Source organism: Ranitomeya variabilis, chromosome 2 (genome assembly GCF_051348905.1).
Source record: "Ranitomeya variabilis isolate aRanVar5 chromosome 2, aRanVar5.hap1, whole genome shotgun sequence".
Lineage (NCBI taxonomy): Eukaryota > Metazoa > Chordata > Amphibia > Anura > Dendrobatidae > Ranitomeya > Ranitomeya variabilis.
The window spans coordinates 614,254,033-614,280,710 of NC_135233.1; the positions used below are offsets into that span (position 1 = coordinate 614,254,033).

At 46.0% G+C, this 26,678-nt stretch overlaps 1 protein-coding gene across 1 annotated transcript in view; it reads right to left on the minus strand.

Moving 5' to 3' along the window:
* ITFG1 (integrin alpha FG-GAP repeat containing 1) overlaps positions 1–26,678 on the minus strand; it is a 157,404-nt gene that overhangs the window by 18,256 nt on the left and 112,470 nt on the right. The window contains exon 15 of the mRNA XM_077288753.1: positions 14,180–14,304. Within this exon, the coding sequence (XP_077144868.1) occupies positions 14,180–14,304 (125 nt within the window). The remainder of the gene's footprint in view (positions 1–14,179; positions 14,305–26,678) is intronic.

Consider the following 26,678-nt stretch of genomic DNA (forward strand, 5'->3'; position numbering starts at 1 on the left):
GATATCACCTTTACAATTCCTGCATCCATTGAGTTTCTGCTTGTATTTCTTTGCAAGAAGTCAGAATAGCCTCCCAGAGCTGCTGTTTTGATGTGAACTGCCTCCCACCCTCATAGATCTTTTGCTTGATGATTCTCCAAAGGTTCTCTATAGGGTTGAGGTCAGGGGAAGATGGTGGCCACACCATGAGTTTATCTCCTTTTATGCCCATATCAGCCAATGACTCAGAGGTTTGCAGCATGAGATGGTGCATTGTCATGCAGGAAGATGATTTTGCTCCTGAAGGCGGCACATTTCTGCTTTTTATACCATGGAGGAAAGTTGTCAGTCAGAAACTCTATATACTTTGCAGAGGTCATTTTCACACCTTCAGGAACCTTAAAGGGCCCCACCAGCTGTTTCTCCATGATTCCGGCCCAAAACATGACTCCTCCACCTCCTTGCTGACGTCGCAGCCTTGTTGGGACATGGTGGTCATCCACCAACCATCCACTACTCCATCCATTTGGACCATCCAGGGTTGCTCAACACTTATCAGTAAACAAGACTGTTTGGAAATTAGTCTTCATGTATGTGTGGGCCCAATGCAACCATTTCGGCTTGTGAACACTGTTTAAGGGTGGCCAAATAGCAGGTTTATGCACCACAGCAAGGATCCTACACCTTGAGGTTCAAGGGACTCCAGAGGTACCAGCAGCTTCAAATATCTGTTTGCTGCTTTGTAATGGCTTTTTAGCAGCTGCTCTCTTAATTCGATGAACTTGTCTGGCAGAAATCTTCCTCATTATGCCTTTATCAGCACAAACACATCTGTGCTCAGATACAGCCACAAATCTCTTAAAAGTACGATGATCACGCTTAAGTTTTCGGGAAATATCTAATGTTTTCATCCCTTGTCCAAGGAATTGCACTATTTGATGCTTTTCAGCAGCAGAGAGATCCTTTTTCTTTCCCACGTTACTTGAAACCTGTGACCTGCTTAATAATGTGGAACATCAATTTTAAGTAGTTTTCCTTTAATTAGAATCACTTGGAAAACCAATTATCACATGTGTTTAAGATTGATTTCAGTGATCCATTGAGCCCTGAGACACAATACCATCCACGAGTTTATTTGAAAAACAAATCAATTAAATCTTTATGACACTTAAATCCAATTTGCATAGTAATTTGGAACACAGTATATATGGCCGCCTGTATACCCCGGCTGCATATGGCCGCCAGTATACTGCTGCGGTATATGGCCTCTTGTATTCTACCACTGTATATGGCCGCCTGTTTACCCCGGCTGCATATGGCCGCCTGTATACTGCTGCGGTATATGGCCACCTGTATTCTACCACTGTATATGGCCGCCTGCATACCCCGGCTGCATATGGCCGCCACAATATACTACAGCTGTATACTACCACAGTATATGGCCGACTGTATACTGCTGCGGTATATGGCCTCCTGTATTCTACCACTGTATATGGCCGCCTGTATACCCCGGCTGCATATGGCCGCCACAATGCTACAGCTGTATACTACCGCAGTATATGGTCGCCTGTATACTGCTGCGGTATATGGCCTCCTGTATTTTACCACTGTATATGGCCGCCTGTATAACCCTGCTGCATATGGCTGCCACAATACTACAGCTGTATACTACCGCAGTATATGGCCACCTGTATACTGCCGCTGTACATGGCCACCTGTATACTACTGCTGTATATGGCCACCTGTGTACTGCCTCGGTATATGGCCACCTGTGTACTGCTACAGCATATGGTCGCCTGTATACTGCCGCCTGAATACTACCGCTGTATATAACCGCCTGTATAGTACCGCTGTATATGGCCACCTGTATACTACCGCTGTATACTGCCGCTGTATATAGCCGCCTGTATTCTATCGTTGTATATATAGTCGCCTGTACAGTACCGCTGTATATGGCCACCTGTATACTGCAGCTGTATATGGCCTCCTGTATACTGCTGCAGCATATGGCCGCCTGTATACTGCCACCTGAATACTACTGCTGTATATAGCCGCCTGTATAGTACCGCTGTATATGGCCACCTGTATACTGCCGCTGTATATGGCCTCTTGTATACTGCTGCAGCATATGGCCACCTGTATACTGCCGCTGCATATGGCCGACAGTATACTACCGCTGTATATGGCCGCCTGTATACTATGCCTCTATACATACAGGCACTAAACTAGGGTGCAGCAATACATTTGTGTAATACATTTGTATATACAGTAAATATTAACCCCTTCCCGACCTTTGACGCCACGTAGGCGTCATGAAAACCCGTGCCAATCCGACCCATGACGCCTATGTGGCGTCATGGAAAGATCGCATCCCTGCAGATCGGGTGAAAGGGTTAACTCCATTTTCACCCGATCTGCAGAGACAGGGGGAGTGGTACTTCAGCCCAGGGGGGGTGGCTTCACCCCCCCGTGGCTACGATCGCTCTGATTGGCTGTTGAAAGTGAAACAGCCAATCAGAGCGATTTGTAATATTTCACCTATGAAAATGGTGAAATATTACAATCCAGCCATGGCCGATGCTGCAATAGCATCTGCCATGGCTGGAGACCCCGATCTGCCCCCCCCCCCCACCCCACCGATCGCCCCCCCAGTCGTCCTTTCTGCCCCGATCTCCTGTCCGCTCCCCTCCTCCTTCCTGTCCGCTCCCCCGGTTTTCTTGTCTGCTCCCCCGGTCCTCCGATCCCCCCCCCCCCCCCGTGTTCCGATCCCACCCCCCCATACTTACCTAGCTTCGATGTCCCTCCCGGTGTCCGGTCGTCTTCTCCATGGGCGCCGCCATCTTGGAAAATGGCGGGCGCATGCGCAGTGCGCCCGCCGAATCTGCCAGCCGGCAGATTCATTACAAGTACATTTTGATCGCTGTGGTAGGTTCTATCGCAGCGATCAAAATAAAAAAATAATAAATAAACCCCCCCCTTTATCACCCCCATAGGTAGGGACAATAATAAAATAAAGAAAATATTTTTTTTTCTTTTTGCACTAGGGTTAGGGTTAGAACTAGGGTTAGAACTAGGGGTAGGGTTAGGGGTAGGGTTACGGGTAGGGTTAGGGGTAGGGTTATGGCATGTGCACACAGAGGAGCGGATCGGCAGCGGATCCGCAGCGGATTGGCCGCGGATCCGCAGCGGATTGGCCGCGGATCCGCAGCGGATTGGTCGCGGATCCGCAGCGGATTGGCCGCGGATCCGCAGCGGATTGGCCGCGGATCCGCAGCGGATTGGCCGCGGTTCCGCAGCGGATTGGCCGCTGCGAATTCGAAGCAGTTTTCCATCAGGTTTACAGTACCATGTACACCTAAGAAAAACCAAATCCGCTGTGCCCATGGTGCGGAAAATTCCGTGCAGAAACGCTGCGTTGTATTTTCCGCAGCATGTCAATTCTTTGTGCGGATTCCGCAGCGTTTTTCACCTGTTCCTCAATAGGAATCCGCAGGTGAAATCCGCACAAAAAAACACTGGAAATCTGCTGTAAATCCGCAGGTAAAACGCAGTGCCTTTTACCTGCAGATTTTTCAAAAATCGTGCGGAAAAGTCTCACACGAATCCGCAACGTGGGCACATAGCCTTAGGGTTAGGGTTGGAATTAGAGTTAGGGTTGGAATTAGGGCTAGGGTTTGAAATAGAGTTAAGATTAGGCTTGTGGTTAGGGTTACGGATAGGGTTAGGGGTGTGTTGGGGTTACAGTTGTGGTTAGGGTTGGGATTAGGGTTACGGTTGGGATTAGGGTTAGGATTAGAGTTAGGGTTGGAATTAGGGTTACGGGTGTGTTGCGGTTAGGGTTGTGGTTAGGGGTGTGTTGGGGTTAGGGTTGTGATTAGGGTTATGGCTACAGTTGGGATTAGGATTAGGGGTGTGTTGGGGTTAGTGTTGAAGTTAGAATTGAGGGGATTCCACTGTTTGGGCACATCAGGGGTCTCCAAACGCAACATGGCGCCACCATTGATTCCAGCCAATCTTGCGTTCAAAAAGTCAAATGGTGCTCCCGCCCTTCCAAGCCCCGACGTGCGCCCAAACAGTGGTTTACCCCCACATTTGGGGTACCAGCGTACTCAGGACAAACTGGGCAACAACTGTTGGGGTCCAATTTCTCCTGTTACGCTTGCAAAAATAAAAAATTACTTGCTAAAACATAATTTTTGAGGAAAGAGCAATTATTTTTTATTTTCACGGCTCTGCGTTATAAACTTCTGTGAAGCACTTGGGGGTTGAAAGTGCTCACCACACATCTAGATAAGTTCCTTCGGGGGTCTAGTTTCCAAAATGGGGTCACTTGTGGGGTGTTTCTACTGTTTAGGCACATCAGGGGCTCTGCAAATGCAATGTGACGCCCGCAGACCATTCCATCAAAGTCTGCATTTCAAATGTCACTACTTCCCTTCCGAGCCCTGACGTGTGCCCAAACAGTGGTTTACCCCCACATATGGGGTATCAGCGTACTCACAACAAACTGGGCAACAAATATTGGGGTCCAAATTCTCATGTTACCCTTGTGAAAATTAAAAATTGCTTGCTAAAACATCTTTTTTGAGGAAAGAAAAATGATTTTTTATTTTCACGACTCTGCGTTGTAAACTTCTGTGAAGCACTTGGGGGTTGAACGTGCTCACCACACATCTAGATAAGTTCCTTGGGGGGGTCTAGTTTCCAAAATGGGGTCACTTGTGGGGGGTTTCTACTGTTTAGGCATATCAGGGGCTCTGCAAACATAACATGATGCCCGCAGACCATTCCATCAAAGTCTGCATTCCAAAACGTCACTACTTCCCTTCCGAGCCCCGGCATGTGCCCAAACAGTGGTTTACCCCCACATATGGGGTATCAGCATACTCAGAAGAAACTGGACAACAACTTTTGGGGTCCAATTTCTCCTGTTACTCTTGCAAAAATAAAAAATTCTGGGCTAAAAAAAATATTTTTGAGGAAAGGAAACACATTTATTATTTTCACGGCTCTGCGTTATAAACTTCTGTGAAGCACTTGGGGGGTCAAAGTGCTCACCACACATCTAGATAAGTTCCCTTGGGGGTCTAGTTTCCAAAATGGAGTCACTTGTGGGGAGTTCCTACTGTTTAGGCACATCAGGGGCTCTGCAAACGCAACCTGATGCCCGCAGAGCATTCCATCAAAGTCTGCATTTCAAAACGTCACTACTTCCCTTCCGAACCCCGATGTGTGCCAAAACAGTGGTTTACCCCCACATATGGGGTATCAGCGTACTCAGGAGAAACTGGACAACAACTTTTGGGGTCCAATTTCTCCTGTTACCCTTGGGAAAATAAAAAATTGTGGGCTAAAAAATAATTTTTGAGAAAAGAAAAATTATTTTTTATTTTCATGGCTCTGCGTTATAAACTTCTGTGAAGCACTTGGGGGTTCAAAGTGCTCACCACACATCTAGATTAGTTCCTTGGGAGGTCTAGTTTCCAAAATGGGGTCACTTGTGCGGGAGCTCCAATGTTTAGGCACACAGGGGCTCTCCAAACGCGACATGGTGTCCGCTAATGATTGGAGCTAATTTTCCATTCAAAAAGCCAAATGGCGTGCTGTCATGGTTCCCAATGGCAAGGAAACGTCAGAGAACTTAAATAACAGACTAGCTCTTGGGTGATGGAATCTCGAGCTGACCGTGAGCTAAACCTACCACACAACTAACAGTGGCCGGGTGACGTACCTACGTTTTATCCCTAGACGCCCAGCGCCAGCCGGAGAACTAACTAACCCTAATAGAGGAAAAAACAGACCTGGCTTACCTCTAGGGAAATTCCCCCAAAAAGGAGACAGAAGCCCCCCACATATATTGACGGTGAGTTCAGAGGAAAAGACATACGCAGTATGAAGGTAGGTTCAGCAAAGCGAGGTCCGCTTACTAGATAGCAAGAAGATACAATAGGGAACTTCACGGTCAGCTGAAAACCCTATTAAAATACCATCCAGAAATTACTTTAAGACTCATGTGTCAACTCATGACACCGGAGTGGTAATTTCGGCCCACAAGAGCTTCCAGCTACAGAAACATAACATAACTGTGAACTGGAACAAAAATGCAACAAACTTAGGACTAAGAGTCCAACTTAGCTGATAGTAGTCTAGAAGCAGGAACATGCAACAGAAAGGCTCTGGTTACATTGATGGCCGGCACTAGAATAACTGAGCAGCAAGGCTAAATAGGATACTCCCATATCCTGATGGAAACAGGTGAACAGAGAAAGTGAAGCACACAAGTCCAGTACCACCAGTGACCACCGGGGGAGCCCAAAAACCAAATTCACAACAGTACCCCCCCCTCAAGGAGGGGGCACCGAACCCTCACAAGAACCACCAGGGCGATCAGGATGAGCCCTATGAAAGGCACGGACCAAATCAGAGGCATGAACATCAGAGGCTGTCACCCAAGAATTATCCTCCTGACCGTAGCCCTTCCACTTGACCAGATACTGAAGTTTCCGTCTGGAAACACGGGAGTCCAAGATCTTCTCCACAACGTACTCCAATTCACCCTCAGCCAACACCGGAGCGGGAGGCTCAACGGAAGGCACAACCGGTACCTCATACCTGCGCAATAATGACCGATGGAAGACATTATGGATAGAAAAAGATGCCGGGAGGTCCAATCGAAAGGACACAGGGTTAAGAATCTCCAAAATCTTATAGGGGCCGATGAACCGAGGCTTAAACTTAGGAGAAGAAACCCTCATAGGGACAAAACGAGAAGACAACCACACCAAGTCCCCAACACGAAGACGAGGACCAACACGACGACGGCGGTTAGCAAAATGCCGAGTCTTCTCCTGGGACAACTCCAAATTGTCCACCACCTGTCCCCAAATCCGATGCAACCTATCCACCACAGTATCCACTCCAGGACAATCCGAAGACTCCACCTGACCAGAAGAAAAGCGAGGATGAAACCCCGAATTGCAAAAGAAAGGAGAAACCAAAGTGGCAGAACTAGCCCGATTATTGAGGGCAAACTCCGCCAACGGCAAAAAGGCAACCCAGTCATCCTGATCCGCAGACACAAAACACCTCAAATAAGTCTCCAAGGTCTGATTAGTTCGCTCAGTCTGGCCATTAGTCTGAGGATGGAACGCAGACGAAAAAGACAAATCAATGCCCATCCTAGCACAGAACGCCCGCCAAAATCTAGACACGAACTGGGTCCCCCTGTCAGAAACGATATTCTCCGGAATACCATGCAAGCGAACCACATTTTGAAAAAACAGAGGAACCAACTCGGAAGAGGACGGCAACTTAGGCAAGGGCACCAAATGAACCATCTTTGAAAAACGGTCACACACCACCCAGATGACAGACATTTTCTGAGAAACAGGGAGATCAGAAATAAAATCCATAGAGATGTGAGTCCAAGGCCTCTTTGGAATGGGCAAAGATAACAACAATCCGCTAGCCCGAGAACAACAAGGTTTGGCCCGAGCACAAACATCACAAGACTGCACAAAAACTCGTACATCTCGAGACAGAGAAGGCCACCAGAAGGACCTAGCCACCAAATCCCTGGTACCAAAGATCCCGGGATGACCTGCCAACGCAGAAGAATGAACCTCCGAGATGACTCTACTGGTCCAATCATCAGGAACAAACAGTCTACCAGGCGGGCAACGATCAGGTCTATCCGCCTGAAACTCCTGCAAAGCCCGTCGCAGGTCTGGGGAAACAGCAGATAATATCACCCCATCCTTAAGGATACCTGTAGGTTCAGAATCACCAGGGAAATCAGGCTCAAAACTCCTAGAAAGGGCATCCGCCTTCACATTTTTAGAACCTGGTAAGTATGAGACCACAAAATTAAACCGAGAGAAAAACAACGACCAGCGCGCCTGTCTAGGATTCAGGCGCCTGGCAGACTCAAGATAAATCAAATTCTTGTGATCGGTCAATACCACCACCTGATGTCTAGCCCCCTCAAGCCAATGACGCCACTCCTCAAAAGCCCACTTCATAGCCAAAAGCTCCCGATTACCAATATCATAATTTCGCTCGGCGGGCGAAAATTTTCGAGAAAAGAACGCAAAAGGTCTCATCACGGAGCAATCGGAACTTTTCTGCGACAAGACCGCCCCAGCTCCGATCTCGGAAGCATCGACCTCAACCTGAAAAGGAAGAGTAACATCAGGCTGACGCAACACAGGGGCGGAAGAAAAGCGGCGCTTAAGCTCCCGAAAGGCCTCCACAGCAGCAGGGGACCAATCAGCAACATCAGCACCCTTTTTGGTCAAATCAGTCAAAGGTTTAGCAACATCAGAAAAACCAGTTATAAATCGACGATAAAAATTAGCAAAGCCCAAAAATTTCTGAAGGCTCTTAAGCGAAGAAGGTTGCGTCCAATCACAAATAGCCCGAACCTTGACAGGATCCATCTCAATGGAAGAGGGGGAAAAAATGTACCCCAAAAAAAAAATCTTTTGAACCCCAAAAATACACTTAGAACCCTTCACACACAAGGAATTAGCCCGCAAAACCTGAAAAACCCTCCTGACCTGTTGGACATGAGAATCCCAGTCATCCGAAAAAATCAAAATATCATCCAGATACACGATCATGAATTTATCCAAATATTCCCGGAAAATGTCATGCATAAAGGACTGAAAGACTGAAGGGGCATTTGAAAGACCAAAAGGCATTACTAAATACTCAAAATGGCCCTCGGGCATATTAAATGCGGTTTTCCACTCATCCCCCTGCTTAATTCGCACCAAATTATACGCCCCACGGAGATCAATCTTAGAGAACCACTTAGCCCCTTTTATTCGAGCAAACAAATCAGTCAGCAGTGGCAGAGGATACTGATATCTGACTGTAATTTTATTCAAGAGTCGATAATCAATACACGGCCTCAAAGAGCCATCCTTTTTAGATACAAAGAAAAAACCGGCTCCTAAGGGAGATGAAGAAGGACGAATATGTCCCTTTTCCAGGGACTCCTTAATATATTCTCGCATAGCAGCATGTTCGGGTACAGATAGATTAAATAAACGACCCTTTGGAAATGTACTGCCCGGAATCAGATCTATGGTACAATCGCAATCTCTGTGAGGAGGTAGTGAACCAAGCTTAGGCTCCTCAAAAACATCACGATAATCAGATAAAAATTCCGGAATCTCAGAGGGAATAGATGACGAAATGGAAACCAAAGGTACGTCCCCATGAGCCCCCTGACATCCCCAGCTTAACACAGACATTGCTTTCCAGTCAAGAACTGGGTTATGAGATTGTAACCATGGCAATCCGAGCACCAAAACATCATGTAGATTGTACAACACAAGGAAGCGAATCGTCTCCTGATGGTCTGGATTCATACGCATAGTCACTTGTGTCCAGTATTGTGGTTTATTACTAGCCAATGGTGTAGAGTCAATACCCTTCAGAGGTATAGGAACTTCAAGAGGCTCTAGATCAAACCCACAGCGCCTGGCAAAGGACCAATCCATAAGACTCAAAGCGGCGCCAGAGTCGACATAGGCATCCGCGGTAATTGACGATAATGAACAAATCAAGGTCACAGACAGAATAAACTTAGACTGTAAAGTGCCAATTGAAATAGACTTATCAACCTTTTTTGTACGTTTAGAGCATGCTGATATAACATGAGTTGAATCACCACAATAGAAGCACAACCCATTTTTTCGCCTAAAATTCTGCCGTTCGCTTCTGGACAGAACTCTATCACATTGCATATTTTCTGGAGCCTTCTCAGAAGACACCGCCAAATGGTGCACAGGTTTGCGCTCCCGCAAACGCCGATCAATCTGAATAGCCATTGTCATGGACTCATTCAGACCTGTAGGTGCAGGGAACCCCACCATAACATCTTTAATGGCATCAGAAAGACCCTCTCTGAAATTCGCCGCCAGGGCGCACTCATTCCACTGAGTAAGCACAGACCATTTACGAAATTTTTGGCAGTATATTTCAGCTTCATCTTGCCCTTGAGATAGGGCCATCAAGGCTTTTTCAGCCTGAATCTCTAAGTTAGGTTCCTCATAAAGCAACCCCAAAGCCAGAAAAAACGCATCCACATTGAGCAACGCAGGATCCCCGGGTGCCAATGCAAATGCCCAGTCTTGAGGGTCACCCCGCAGCAAGGAAATTACTATCCTAACCTGCTGTGCGGGATCTCCAGCGGAGCGAGATCTCAGGGAAAGAAATAATTTACAATTATTTTTGAAATTCAGGAAACAAGATCTATCCCCGGAGAAAAATTCTGGTATAGGAATTCTAGGTTCAGATATAGGAGCATGAATAACAAAATCCTGTAAATTTTGAACCTTCGTAGCAAGATTATTCAAACCTGTAGCCAAACTCTGAGGATCCATTTTAATCAGGTGAGATCAGAGCCATTCAAGGATTAGAAGGAGAGAGAGAGACAAAGGCTGCAATTAGAGCAGAAATGCAACTAAGTCAACTATAGAGCAAGCTCAGAGGAAAAAAAAAAAAAAATCTGCAGACTTCTTTTTCTCTCCTTTCTTCTGCCAACGGTTTTAACCCTTGGCCGGCCATACTGTCATGGTTCCCAATGGCAAGGAAACGTCAGAGAACTTAAATAACAGACTAGCTCTTGGGTGATGGAATCTCGAGCTGACCGTGAGCTAAACCTACCACACAACTAACAGTGGCCGGGTGACGTACCTACGTTTTATCCCTAGACGCCCAGCGCCAGCCGGAGAACTAACTAACCCTAATAGAGGAAAAAACAGACCTGGCTTACCTCTAGGGAAATTCCCCCAAAAAGGAGACAGAAGCCCGCCACATATATTGACGGTGAGTTCAGAGGAAAAGACATACGCAGTATGAAGGTAGGTTCAGCAAAGCGAGGTCCGCTTACTAGATAGCAAGAAGATACAATAGGGAACTTCACGGTCAGCTGAAAACCCTATTAAAATACCATCCAGAAATTACTTTAAGACTCATGTGTCAACTCATGACACCGGAGTGGTAATTTCGGCCCACAAGAGCTTCCAGCTACAGAAACATAACATAACTGTGAACTGGAACAAAAATGCAACAAACTTAGGACTAAGAGTCCAACTTAGCTGATAGTAGTCTAGAAGCAGGAACATGCAACAGAAAGGCTCTGGTTACATTGATGGCCGGCACTAGAATAACTGAGCAGCAAGGCTAAATAGGATACTCCCATATCCTGATGGAAACAGGTGAACAGAGAAAGTGAAGCACACAAGTCCAGTACCACCAGTGACCACCGGGGGAGCCCAAAAACCAAATTCACAACAGCGTGCCTTCCCTTCCGAGCCCTGCCGTGTGCCCAAACAGTGGTTTACCCCCACATATGGGGTATCATCGTACTCAGGACAAACTGGACAACAACATTTGGGGTCCAATTTCTCCTATTACCCTTGGGAAAATAAAAAATTCTGGGCTAAAAATCATTTTTGAGGAAAGAAAATTTTTTTTTTTATTTTCACGGCTCTGCGTTATAAACTTCTGTGAAGCACCTGGGGGTTATAAGTGCTCACTATGCATCTAGATAAGTTCCTTGGGGGGTCTAGTTTCCAAAATGGGGTCACTTGTAGGGGAGCTCCAATGTTTAGGCACACAGGGGCTCTCCAAACGCGACATGGTGTCCGCTAACGATTGGAGCTAATTTTCCATTCAAAAAGTCAAATGGCACGCCTCCCCTTCCGAGCCTTGCCATGCACCCAAACAGTGGTTTACCCCCACATATGAGGTATCGGCATACTCAGGAGAAATTGCCCAACAAATTTTAGGATCCATTTTATCCTGTTGCCCATGTGAAAATGAAAGAATTGAGGCTAAAAGAAATTTTGTGTGAAAAAAAGTACTTTTTCATTTTTGCGGATCAATTTGTGAAGCACCTGGGGGTTTAAAGTGCTCACTATGCCTCTAGATGAGTTCCTTGGGGGGTCTAGTTTCCAAAATGGGGTCACTTGTGGAGGAGCTCCAATGTTTAGGCACACAGGGGCTTTCCAAACGCGACATGGTGTCCGCTAACGATGGAGATAATTTTTCATTCAAAAAGTCAAATGGCGCTCCTTCACTTCCGAGCCTTACCATGTGCCCAAACAGTGGTTTACCCCCACATGTGAGGTATTGGTGTACTCAGGAGAAATTGCCCAACAAAATTTAGGATCCATTTTATCCTGTTGCCCATGTGAAAATGAAAAAATTGAGGCTAAAATAATTTTTTTGTGAAAAAAAAGTACTTTTTCATTTTTACGGATCAATTTGTGAAGCACCTGGGGGTTTAAAGTGCTCACTATGCTTCTAGATAAGTTCCTTGGGGGGTCTAGTTTCCAAAATGTGGTCACTTGTGGGGGAGCTCCAATGTTTAGGCACACGGGGGCTCTCCAAACGCGACATGGTGTCCGCTAAAGATTGGAGCCAATTTTTCATTCAAAAAGTCAAATGGCGCTCCTTCCCTTCCGAGCCCTGCCGTGCGCCCAAACAGTGGTTTACCCCCACATATGAGGTATCAGCGTACTCAGGACAAATTGGACAACAACGTCCCTGGTCCAGTTTCTCCTTTTACCCTTGGAAAAATAAAAAAATTGTTGCTAAAAGATCATTTTTGTGACTAAAAAGTTAAATGTTCATTTTTTACTTCCATGTTGCTTCTGCTGCTGTGAAACACCTGAAGGGTTAATAAACTTCTTGAATGTGGTTTTGAGCACCTTGAGGGGTGCAGTTTTTAGAATGGTGTCACTTTTGGGTATTTTCAGCCATATAGAACCCTCAAAATGACTTCAAATGTGAGGTGGTCCCTAAAAAAAATGGTTTTGTAAATTTTGTTGTAAAAATGAGAAATCACTGGTCAAATTTTAACCCTTATAACTTCCTAGCAAAAAAAAAAATTGTTTCCAAAATTGTGCTGATGTAAAGTAGACATGTGGGAAACATTATTTATTAACTATTTTGTGTCACATAACTCTCTGGTTTAACAGAATAAAAATTCAAAATGTGAAAATTGCGAAATTTTCAAAATTTTCGCCAAATTTCCGTTTTTTTCACAAATAAACTCAGAAATTATCTACCTAAATTTACCACTAACATGAAGCCCAATATGTCACGAAAAAACAATCTCAGAATCGCTAGGATCCGTTGAAGCGTTCCTGAGTTATTACCTCATAAAGGGACACTGGTTAGAATTGCAAAAAACGGCAAGGTCATTAAGGCCAAAATAGGCTGGGTCATGAAGGGGTTAATATATAGTACACAAATATGTACCTTTACAGTACACGTACAAATACACAGTACACCTATACAGTACACAAATACATACAGCATGAACAGTACACACAATACGTACATACATATATTTACACACATATACAGTACACATTCACAAACGTATACATACAGCTCTGGCAAAAATTAAGAGACCACTGCAAAATGTTCAGTTTGTCTGATTTTTCTCTTTATGTATATTTTTTAGTAAAATGTAAATTGTTCTTTTAGTCTATAAACTTCTGACAACATGTCTCCGAAGTTGGGCTACCCATGACAGGGATTTGATGGGATTGTCTCTTAATTTTTTGCCAGAGCTGTATATACAGTACACAAATATATACATACTAGACTGTGGCCCGATTCTAACGCATCGGGTATTCTAGAATATGCATGTCCACGTAGTATATGGACAATGATGATTCCAGAATTCGCGGCAGACTGTGCCCGTCGCTGATTGGTCGAGGCAACCTTTATGACATCACCGTCGCCATGGCAACCACTATGACATCTACGTCGATACTGTGCCCGTCGCTGATTGGTCGAGGCGAATTCGCGGCAGACTGTGCCCGTCGCTGATTGGTCGAGGCAACCTTTATGACATCATCGTCGCCATGCTGTGCCCGTCGCTGATTGGTCGAGGCCTGGCGGCCTCGACCAATCAGAGACGCGGGATTTCCAGGACAGACAGACAAACCCTTAGACAATTATATATATAGATATACAGAATACAAAGTAAATACAGTAGACATATGCACACACAGTAAATACAGTACACACACAGTAAACAAGAACATACAGTACACACAAGTACATACATACACAAATGTACATATACATACAGTACACATTTACATGCACTACCCCCAGACCTATAGATACACAATGTACAGGCACTGTGTTCATCGGGGGCACTGACCTTTTCTCCTGGGGGCCGTGGGATTCCGACGTACAGATGATCGAGGAAGTTGGCGCTGCGCCCTAATCCCAGGACGTTGTACGGCAGCTGCAGAGCCGTGTGTGCCGACTGACTCATCTGCCCGGCTGTAATGGAAGATGCAGAGGATCAGCACAGAGGGCAGGAGCAGCGCGTCCCCCATGTCTGCTCCGTGCGGTCTACATGTACACATACTGTATATACACACACCGCCGTGTTATGTTACAGTGTGCATACGGTGACATAACCGCATATCTAGCGCTGGCCCGGCCGCGGCCTTTACACTATGCTCCACAATACTGAAGATACTGGGACCAGTGGCTCTGCTGCTGGAGCTACAACCCTCATCATTCTGCGCCGGCTGCAGCAGCATACTTTCAATGCCTGTTACAGGAGAACTCTGCCTTCACGTCAATGTCCTGCTCCTTCTGGGAATCGGTGGTGGTTTTCCGAATCCCATATAACATTGCATGTGTAACAGTGGAGTTCCCCTTTAAGAAAGCAGAGACGTCCATGATGCGACAGAGCTTCCACCATATCATTGTCCATAAAAGTAATAACACATAAAAGGCCGAATCCAGAGATCACACGTCCCCGTCTGCCCCCTGACGTCCCCCGGCTCTGTCTGGACTTGGAAGAGGCAATTATTTCTGTCTTTGTAACGCGTGACAACGACACGAGCCGGGATGGTATAACGCGCGTCTGAGGGTCTGCCCCTGGTCACAGCAGACGATAGGGGTATACACAGTGTACAGTATGTGGCAGGGGTATATAAGTATACAGTGTGTGGCAGGGGTATATATGTATATAGTGTACAGTATGCAGCAGGGGTATATATGTATACAGTGTGTGGCAGGGGTATATATGTATACAGTGTGCGGCAGGGGTATATATGTATATAGTGTACAGTATGCGGCAGGGGTATATTTGTATATAGTGTACAGTATGCGGCAGGGGTATATTTGTATATAGTGTACAGTATGCGGCAGGGGTATATATGTATATATAGTGTGCAGTATGCAGCAGGGCTATACATGTACATAGCATACAGTATGTGGCAGGAGTATATATGTACATGGCGGGGTTATGTATCTGCTCGGCGGGGGTATATATGTAGATGGCAGGAGTATATATATGCACGGCGGGGGTATATACAGGTCCTTCTCAAAAAATTTGCATATAGTGTTAAATTTCATTATTTACCATAATGTAATGATTACAATTAAACTTTCATATATTATAGATTCATTATCCACCAACTGAAATTTGTCAGGTCTTTTATTGTTTTAATACTGATGATTTTGGCATACAACTCCTGATAACCCAAAAAACCTGTCTCAATAAATTAGCATATTTCACCCGTCCAATCAAATAAAAGTGTTTTTTAATAACAAACAAAAAAACCATCAAATAATAATGTTCAGTTATGCACTCAATACTTGGTCGGGAATCCTTTGGCAGAAATGACTGCTTCAATGCGGCGTGGCATGGAGGCAATCAGCCTGTGACACTGCTGAGATGTTATGGAGGCCCAGGATGCTTCAATAGCGGCCTTAAGCTCATCCAGAGTGTTGGGTCTTGCGTCTCTCAACTTTCTCTTCACAATATCCCACAGATTCTCTATGGGGTTCAGGTCAGGAGAGTTGGCAGGCCAATTGAGCACAGTAATACCATGGTCAGTAAACCATTTACCAGTGGTTTTGGCACTGTGAGCAGGTGCCAGGTCGTGCTGAAAAATGAAATCTTCATCTCCATAAAGCATTTCAGCCGATGGAAGCATGAAGTGCTCCAAAATCTCCTGATAGCTAGCTGCATTGACCCTGCCCTTGATGAAACACAGTGGACCAACACCAGCAGCTGACATGGCACCCCACACCATCACTGACTGTGGGTACTTGACACTGGACTTCAGGCATTTTGGCATTTCCTTCTCCCCAGTCTTCCTCCAGACTCTGGCACCTTGATTTCCGAATGACAGCCTATTTGTTGAGAAATTTCTTTCTGGGTCTTACCCTCTTGCTTGAGGGTGTCAATGATGGCCTTCTTGACATCTGTCAGGTCGCTAGTCTTACCCATGATGGGGGTTTTGAGTAATGAACCAGGCAGGGAGTTTTTAAAAGCCTCAGGTATCTTTTGCATGTGTTTAGAGTTAATTAGTTGATTCAGAAGATTAGGGTAATAGGTCATTTAGAGAACCTTTTCTTGATATGCTAATTTATTGAGACAGGTTTTTTGGGTTATCAGGAGTTGTATGCCAAAATCATCAGTATTAAAACAATAAAAGACCTGACAAATTTCAGTTGGTGGATAATGAATCTATAATATATGAAAGTTTAATTGTAATCATTACATTATGGTAAATAATGAAATTTAACACTATATGCTAATTTTTTGAGAAGGACCTGTATGTAGACGGCTATATGTAGACGGCGTGGGTATATATATGTACATGGCAGGGCCAGGCTGATTCCCGCGGCTCGTGCATCAGGAGCCGCTCAGCATTTCCATCCTCCGCACTCGCAGCTTTGTGATATTCACCCTGAGAAGCAGAGCTACGTCTCTCTTGTTTAGTGGCCATGGGAGAGAAAGTAAATCCCCCCTTCCAAACAAGTGCAAGGAATGGAGGTTATCGGGGGTCTGACGCCCACTGGAGAAACGACCGACAGCCCACATGGAATCATGAGCTACGACTGGCACCCACTGCACCACCCCCGGAATGATGCCCACGGGGTCCCCCAAATCCTGGGGGTCCCACAATCAGCTGTTACACGCTGCTTATTTATGGACAAATCTCACATTGCTGGGAATTTCGGCGCAGGATTTGACCAATCCTAATCTGATAATCCAGCGTTCCTCTGGCTCAGGACGTGCTGGATTACAGGAAGTATGGATCTGACCAATCCTAATCTGATAATCCAGCGTTCCTCTGGCTCAGGACGTGCCGGATTACAGGAAGTATGGATCTGACCATTCCTAATCTGATAATCCAGTGTTACTCTGGCTCAGGACGTGCCGGATTACAGGAAGTATGGATCTGACCATTCCTAATCTGATAATCCAGCGCTCCTCTGGCTCAGGAGGTGCCGGATGACAGTAAGTATGGATCTGACCAATCCTAATCTGATAATCCAGCGTTCCTCTGGCTCAGGACGTGCTGGATTACAGAAAGTATGGATTTGACCAATCCTAATCTGATAATCCAGCATTCCTCTGGCTCAGGACGTGCCGGATTACAGGAAGTATGGATCTGGCCATTCCTAATCTGATAATCCAGCGTTCCTCTGGCTCAGGACATGCCGGATTAGGGGAAGTTTACGGTGCAGATACACAGCAGACATCTCCTCTTCCCATCCCCCCTTCCCCTCTCTCTGCTCCATTACCCGGAGTCATTAGCGGGATGGATGGATTCCCCGACTCCTCCGCTGCTTTTAATTGCCGGGCTATTAATAAGCGCTAAAAGCCTGCGCTTCCTATGGATCTCCGGGACATGGCGGAGCGGCGAGCGCTCCCTCCGGAGCTGCAGAGTTCTGGAAGGAGTCCAGGATGCACTCTGGTAACGAGGCTTTTACAGGATGAGAGATGAAATTACCCATGCGGGGGTCCTAACCCTACGTGCCTGCAGCCGGGAGGTGCCATGTTTAACCATCTGCCTATGATATTAATTTGGCCGGAGCGCTGCATGACGGCAGCACCGAGGCTGCGATGGCAGACACCTGTGCATCAGGTGCTCAGAGACCCTGATCCGCGGTTTTATACGGAGGCGTTTATGGACGGCGCCGCTGTTTGGGTCCTAAGTTATTAACCCTGAGGCCGGCGGTGCTGGGATTCTGCAATTCACACGTACAAGGGGTCCGTCCACAGGGAACGTCACCCGATAACATCTCACCGGCAACATATAATTAGAGACCGCTCCACCGTCCACAGGGTACGAAGGCTCCGGCAAACGGAGATGCAGCGTAATGTACGAAGCTGGAGACATCGGGGACAGATCTGGCCCCCATTACTGTGTCATCCACTAACAAGGGAGTCCACAAGATATTACACAGCCGAAGACTAGTTTTATTACCAGGGAAGGATGAAGAAAGTTTCTACGCAAAATACTATTTCATCTTGTCTGCACGTCCCCTATTATCCCCCTACTTGTAAAGAGCATGCTCGATGAGATGCATTGTGGGAGATCAGGAAAGAGCGTGCTCAATGAGGTGTATCGCAGGAGATCAGGAAAGAGCGCGCTCGATGGGGTGTACCGCAGGAAATCAGGAAAGAGCGCGCTCAATGGGGTGTATCGCAGGAGATCAGGAAAGAGCGTGCTCGATGGGGTGTATCGCAGGAGATCAGGAAAGAGTGCGCTCGATGGGGTGTATCGCAGGAGATCAGGAAAGAGCGCGCTCGATGGGGTGTATCGCAGGAGATCAGGAAAGAGAGTGCTCGATGGGGTGTATCGCAGGTTATCAGGAAAGAGCGTGCTCGATGGGGTGTATCGCAGGAGATCAGGAAAGAGAGTGCTCGATGGGGTGTATCGCAGGAGATCAGGAAAGAGTGCTCGATGGGGTGTATCGCAGGTTATCAGGAAAGAGCGTGCTCGATGGGGTGTATCGCAGGAGATCAGGAAAGAGAGTGCTCGATGGCGTGTAACGCAGGAGATCAGGAAAGAGCGCGCTGGATGGGGGGTATCGCAGGAGATCAGGAAAGAGCACGCTCGATGGGGTGTATCGCAGGAGATCAGGAAAGAGCGCGCTCGATGGGGTGTGTCGCAGGAGATCCGGAAAGAGCACGCTCGATGGGGTGTATCGCAGATCAGGAAAGAGCACGCTCGATGGGGTGTATCGCAGGAGATCAGAAAAGAGCGCGCTCGATGGGGTGTATCGCAGGAGATCAAGAAAGAGCGTGCTCGATGGGGTGTATCGCAGGAGATCAGGAAAGAGCGCGCTCGATGGGGTGTATTGCAGGAGATCAGGAAAGAGCGTGCTCGATGGGGTGTATCACAGGAGATCAAGAAAGAGCGTGCTAGATGGGGTGTATCGCAGGAGATCAAGAAAGAGCGTGCTCGATGGGGTGTATCGCAGGAGATCAGGAAAGAGCGCGCTCGATGGGGTGTATCGCAGGAGATCAGGAAAGAGCGTGCTCGATGGGGTGTATCGCAGGAGATCAAGAAAGAGCGTGCTAGATGGGGTGTATCGCAGGAGATCAGGAAAGAGAGTGCTCGATGGGGTGTATCCCAGGAGATCAGAAAAGAGCACGCTCGATGGGGTGTATCGCAGCAGATCAAAAAAGAGCACGCTCGATGGGGCGTATCGCAGGAGATCAGGAAAGAGCGTGCTCGATGGGGTGTATCGCAGGAGATCAGGAAAGAGAGTGCTCGATGGGGTGTATCGCAGGTTATCAGGAAAGCGCGTGCTCGATGGGGTGTATCACAGGATATCAGGAAAGAGCGTGCTCGATGGGGTGTATCGCAGGAGATTAGGAAAGAGCGTGCTCGATGGGGTGTATCGCAGGAGATCAAGAAAGAGCGTGCTCGATGGGGTGTATCGCAGGAGATCAGGAAAGAGAGTGCTCGATGGGGTGTATCCCAGGAGATCAGGAAAGAGCACGCTCGATGGGGTGTATCGCAGGAGATTAGGAAAGAGCGTGCTCGATGGCGTGTAACGCAGGAGATCAGGAAAGAGTGCTCGATGGGGTGTATCGCAGGAGATCAGGAAAGAGAGTGCTCGATGGGGTGTATCGCAGGAGATCAAGGAAGAGTGTGCTCGATGGGGTGTATCGCGGGAGGTCAGGGAAGGGCATGTTCGATGGGGTGTATCGCCGGAGATCACGGAAGAGCGTGCTCGATGGGATGTATCGAGGGAGATCAGGAAAGAGCATGTTCGGTGGGATGCAGTGTGTAGTAGGCCACACTAAACACATCTCTCAGTTTCCTCTGACCCCTATGTATCCTTTAGGATGTCTGGGCATGGAAGACCACTAAGACTCGAGGACATGACCACTGGTACAGGCCTTGTTGGACACAATATCCACTCCCACTGAGATCGTCACTGGAGCCTCCCCTGAGGTCGTCACTGGATCCCCCTCTGTGGTAGTCACTGGAGCCCCTCTGCTCCCGCTGAGGTAGTTACTGGAGGGTCCCTCTGCTCCTGCTGAGGTCATCACTGGGGGCCCCTCTGCTCCTGCTGAGGTCGTCACTGGAGCCTCCTCTACTCCCGCTGAGGTTGTCACTGGAGCCCCGTCCCCTGCCGGTGAGGTCGTCAATGTGGCCTCCCTTCCTTTCCCACTGCGGTAGTCACTGGGGCCCCCTCCGTTCCGCACCCTGACTCCTCGGCTGCAGATCTGCGTCCATCGTCTGGTTTAACACACCTCGCTACTAATGGCTTTTGCCCTAAAGTATCGCCAAGTACAAGTCAGCTCCCAGATAATTCTACTCTCATGACTGGTTACACCGGGCCGAGAGACGTATTTACCGAAGCGTAAAAAGAGCAGCGCTCTGGATCCCCAGACGATCCGACATAGGTGGGTGAGGGGCAGAGAACAGCACTGCCATCCATTGTGACTGCTGGAAAGTGGCATCTGTCCGACGTAAATGTGGGGCACCCCCGGAGTAACAACCAAAAACCACAAGACTCCCTGTACACAGACCCCGATACCTGAACGGCTGCTCATCCCTTGTCCCCAAATCACAACGTTCCTATGACGAGAAAGATGAATGGACGCAACAGTCAGGAAGAATTTACTGACCGGTAGCGTCACACTTGGCGCCATCCACAGGCCACTTAGAGAATAATGAGCGCTATGTACAAATGTATCTGCTGAGAAATGACACTTGTGCTGGGACTTGTAGTCTCCTCTCTGCAGCACGATTCGTCCACATTCATCCCTCTGCAGCACGCATCCTCCACGCTCAGCCCTCGGCAACACCCTCTTCTTTTTGCGCTTTGCTCCGCAGCACCCTACTTTTGTGTGTGCTCGCCTGTGCAGAATGCATCCTCCACGCTCACCCCTCTGCAGCACATCTCCTCCAAGCACTCGGCATCATCCTCTCCTTCTCGCTCTTTGCTCTGCAGCACCCTCTCCTATCGCTCTCAACCCACTACTCCCTGCTTTCCCCCCTCAAGCATGCATCCTCCACGCTCTTCCCTCTCCAGCACGCATCCTCTGCGCTCTCCCCTCTGCAGCACACATGCTCCACGCTCACCCCTCTGCAGTACCCATACTAAACGCTCAGCCCTCTGAGGCACGCATCCTCCACGCTCAGCCCTCTGCAGCACCCATCCTCCACGCTCAACCCTCTGCAGCACCCATCCTCCACGCTCACCCCTCTGCAGCACCCATCCTCCACGCTCACCCATCTGCAGCAGGGCTGTGGAGTCGGAGTTGTGGAGTCAGAGCCCAATTTTGTGGAGTTGGTATAAAATGGACAGACTCCGACTACTAAAATATATAATAAATTGGGTACAGTAGTTCAATGCAGTTTGTGTGGAATATTTTTTTCATAAGAATTTAGGAAAGTTATGAAATGTCCTATAAATGTCTGTCCTATTCCTGATCTAAGGTCTAGACTTTTAGCTGAGATGAATCTGTGCTGGAGTATTTATGTTCATGATAAGTAGTGATGCTCCTCCTACAGAAAAGGGGAAAAAATAACACAGGTAAGGAATGCCTGCATTCATCTCAGAAGTTCTGGTGTGAATAGGAAAGCAGGATTAAGGAAGGTGAGTACTTCCCTTACTGCCATCGGACGTACTATTACGCCGATGGCAGTATCCCCGCTTTGATGTGGGCTCCGGCGGCGAGCCCGCATCAAAGCCGGGACATGTCAGCTGTTTTGAACAGTTGACATGTGCCCGCAATAGCGACGGGTGGAATCGCGATCTGCCCACGCCTATTAAATAGTTAAATGCCGCTGTCAAACTGACAGCGGCATTTAACATGCATATCCGACTATCCAGCCGGAAATGCGCACACCGGTGACCCCCGTCACATGATCGGGGGTCATCGGTGCGTTGGCATTACAACCAGAGGTCTCCTTGAGACCTCTATGGTTGTTGATGCCGGATTGCTGTGAATGCCACCCTGTGGTCGGCGCTCATAGCAAGCCTGTAATTCAGCTACATAGGAGTGATCTGAGCATCGCTCCTATGAAGCAGAGCCGATCAGGCTATGCCAGCTTCTAGCCTCCCATGGAGGTTAATGAAGCATGGCAAAAGTAAAAAAAAAAAAGGTTTTTAAAAATATCAAAACCCCCCCAAAAAATAATATATATATATACAGGTCCTTCTCAAAAAATTAGCATATAGTGTTAAATTTCATTATTTACCATAATGTAATGATTACAATTAAACTTTCATATATTATAGATTCATTATCCACCAACTGAAATTTGTCAGGTCTTTTATTGTTTTAATACTGATGATTTTGGCATACAACTCCTGATAACCCAAAAAACCTGTCTCAATAAATTAGCATATTTCACCCGTCCAATCAAATAAAAGTGTTTTTTAATAACAAACAAAAAAACCATCAAATAATAATGTTCAGTTATGCACTCAATACTTGGTCGGGAATCCTTTGGCAGAAATGACTGCTTCAATGCGGCGTGGCATGGAGGCAATCAGCCTGTGACACTGCTGAGATGTTATGGAGGCCCAGGATGCTTCAATAGCGGCCTTAAGCTCATCCAGAGTGTTGGGTCTTGCGTCTCTCAACTTTCTCTTCACAATATCCCACAGATTCTCTATGGGGTTCAGGTCAGGAGAGTTGGCAGGCCAATTGAGCACAGTAATACCATGGTCAGTAAACCATTTACCAGTGGTTTTGGCACTGTGAGCAGGTGCCAGGTCGTGCTGAAAAATGAAATCTTCATCTCCATAAAGCATTTCAGCCGATGGAAGCATGAAGTGCTCCAAAATCTCCTGATAGCTAGCTGCATTGACCCTGCCCTTGATGAAACACAGTGGACCAACACCAGCAGCTGACATGGCACCCCACACCATCACTGACTGTGGGTACTTGACACTGGACTTCAGGCATTTTGGCATTTCCTTCTCCCCAGTCTTCCTCCAGACTCTGGCACCTTGATTTCCGAATGACATGCAAAATTTGCTTTCATCAGAAAAAAGTACTTGGGACCACTTAGCAACAGTCCAGTGCTGCTTCTCTGTAGCCCAGGTCAGGCGCTTCTGCCACTGTTTATGGTTCAAAAGTGGCTTTACCTGGGGAATGCGGCACCTGTAGCCCATTTCCTGCACACGCCTGTGCACGGTGGCTCTGGATGTTTCCACACCAGACTCAGTCCACTGCTTCCTCAGGTTCCCCAAGGTCTGGAATCGGTCCTTCTCCACAATCTTCCTCAGGGTCCGGTCACCTCTTCTCGTTGTACAGCGTTTTCTGCCACATTGTTTCCTTCCAACAGACTTACCATTGAGGTGCCTTGATACAGCACTCTGGGAACAGCCTATTTGTTGAGAAATTTCTTTCTGGGTCTTACCCTCTTGCTTGAGGGTGTCAATGATGGCCTTCTTGACATCTGTCAGGTCGCTAGTCTTACCCATGATGGGGGTTTTGAGTAATGAACCAGGCAGGGAGTTTTTAAAAGCCTCAGGTATCTTTTGCATGTGTTTAGAGTTAATTAGTTGATTCAGAAGATTAGGGTAATAGGTCATTTAGAGAACCTTTTCTTGATATGCTAATTTATTGAGACAGGTTTTTTGGGTTATCAGGAGTTGTATGCCAAAATCATCAGTGTTAAAACAATAAAAGACCTGACAAATTTCAGTTGGTGGATAATGAATCTATAATATATGAAAGTTTAATTGTAATCATTACATTATGGTAAATAATGAAATTTAACACTATATGCTAATTTTTTGAGAAGGACCTGTATATATATATATATATATATATATATATATATATATATATATATATATATATATATATATATATATATATATAAATAAAAGTTCTAATCTCCCCCTTTCTCCCCTTTAAAAATAAAACAATAAAAAAAAAAAAATTAAACCTACACATATTTGGTCTCGCTGCGTTCAGAATTGCCCGATCTATCCATTAAAAAAACGGCATAGCGATAAAAAAGTCGAAACGCCAGACTTACGTTTTTTGGTTGCTGCGACATTGCATTAAAATGCAATAACGGGCAATCAAAAGAACCTATCTGCACCAAAATGGTATTATTAAAAACGTCAGCTTGGCATGCAAAAAATAAGCCACCACCTAACCCGAGATCACGTAAAATGGAGACACTACGGGTATTAGAAAATTGCGCATTTTTTTTTATTTTAGCAAAGTTTGGAAATTTTTTTCACCACTTAGATAAAAAATAACCTAGACATGTTTGCTGTCTATGAACTCGTAATGACCTGGAGAATTATAGTGGCAGGTCAGTTTTAGCATTTAGTGAACCTAGCAAAAAAGTCAAACAAAAAACAAGTGTGGGATTGCACTTTTGTTTTGCAATTTTACCGCACTTGAATTTTTTTTTTCCGTTTTCTAGTACATGACATGGTAAAACCAATGGTGTTGTTCAAAAGTACAGCTCGTCCCGCAAAAAAATAAGCCCTCACATGGCCATATTGACAGAAAAATAAAGGAGCTATGGCTCTGGGAAGGAGGGGAGCGAGAAACGAAAACGCAAAAAGCTCCAGGGGTTAAAGCATATCTAAACTTTCAATAAACTGTGCATAAATCAATAGTCATGTATATGTTGTCTCTGTATGCTTGATATTTTAGTTTGTTTTTCCTCTCAGCTCATGTTTGGAGAAATTAGATGTTCTGATGACTTATATACACTATACATACGATATAAGGGGAAAAACTGTTTTCTAACATCTCACATTCAAAAATACAGTAACAGGATCGATGATATATATCCCTCCTCCCCTCTTCATAGACTGGGAAGAAATGTGATGTGAAGCATTTAGTGAGCTGTACTCTGAGACAAGCTTGTTCAGAGTAAAGCTATCTAACAACATATTTTACAAACTTTATACTTATCTGTCCTATTGATTTATGCAAAGATTGTTTTATTTCTATCCTAAATTATACAGCGCATAATTCCCTATTCTTGCAAGAATTACAATATACCTTACTTTTTTACAGGACATAATTATTTTGAGAGCAAATTTACAGAATTACAAATTGTCTAAGAATCGTCTTATGAATTCAGCTGTATTTGAGCATTTCACAGTGACACAAGATAAAAAACATTTTGTGTGTCACTGTATAAGTGACCCAGATGAAAACAAATGCTGTGATGCCAAAATCAGTGTATACTCAGGCAGTGATAAAAATGCTCCTTCAAGAGATTTCAATCTAAAAAGACATTTAGAACGCTGCCACCCAGAAGTTTACAAAACTGTGATTGAAAAAGACCACAGCAGCACCAAGAAAACAGAGACCAGCACTTACCGCCAGGCAAAGGAGGAGGAAAGAGCGTCTCAAACATCAGTTCCAAGATATTTTGTAAGTGACAAAGTTACTGTAACAAAATGACAGTAGATGTGTTTAAAAGACAGCTCATCCAGCTTGTTGTGAAGGACAGTGTACCATTATCATTATTTGCACGACCAGCTTTTACAGCTCTTAATGGAGAAATAGCTCGCAAACTTGGTGTTTCTCTTGCAAGAGAAAGTATTAGAAAATTAGTGACTGAAGAAGCCCTTAACCAAAAGGAAGATCTTAAAAAGACTCTCAAGAGACGCTTTGTGTTTCTTAAAATAGATGCCTGCACACGTCACAGATTGAACTATTTAGCTATCAACGTTCGATATGTTTGTGACAACAAAAAAATTGTTAGTAAGACGCTGGCAGTAAAAGATACTAAAGCTCATGACAGCAACCGGTTTCTCCAGACCTTAGTGGAAAAAGTTCTGCAAGATTATGAACTCAAAAAAGAACAGGTTCTTGCTATTGTAACTGATAATGCTTCAAACATAATAAGTACAATTAAACTGATGAATGAGAATAATGAAGGTGAACAGCAGCTAGAAGAACATGTTACATTCAGTATGTTGGAGATGGAAGGCCACAGTCCTGTTCCCATAACGGAGGAACAAACAGATATTATTACAGAAGAACAACAAAATGATTCTTTACAATTAGATGATCTTGTTGAAGCTGGTTCACACCTCTTTCCGATTCATCACATGCGCTGTGTTGTGCACACACTGCAGCTGGCAATAAGAGATAGTCTGCAAGAGGGACATGCTGGAACTAGCAAAGTGAGGAAATTGGCTATTGCTGCCAGAACCCCTAAAATTGATTCCATCTTGAAGAGACGAGCTGGAAAAGGGGCAATTGTGGATCAAGCCACTCGGTGGGGCAGCACCTATTTAATGATTGAGCGATTGCTTGAGCTGAAACCCTTCCTTGTAAATATGGCCAACCCTCAGGTAACACTGCATGAAGGTCAATGGACACAGGTGGCTGAATTGAAGGCATTGCTTCATCACCCATTTACAGTGACTAAAAA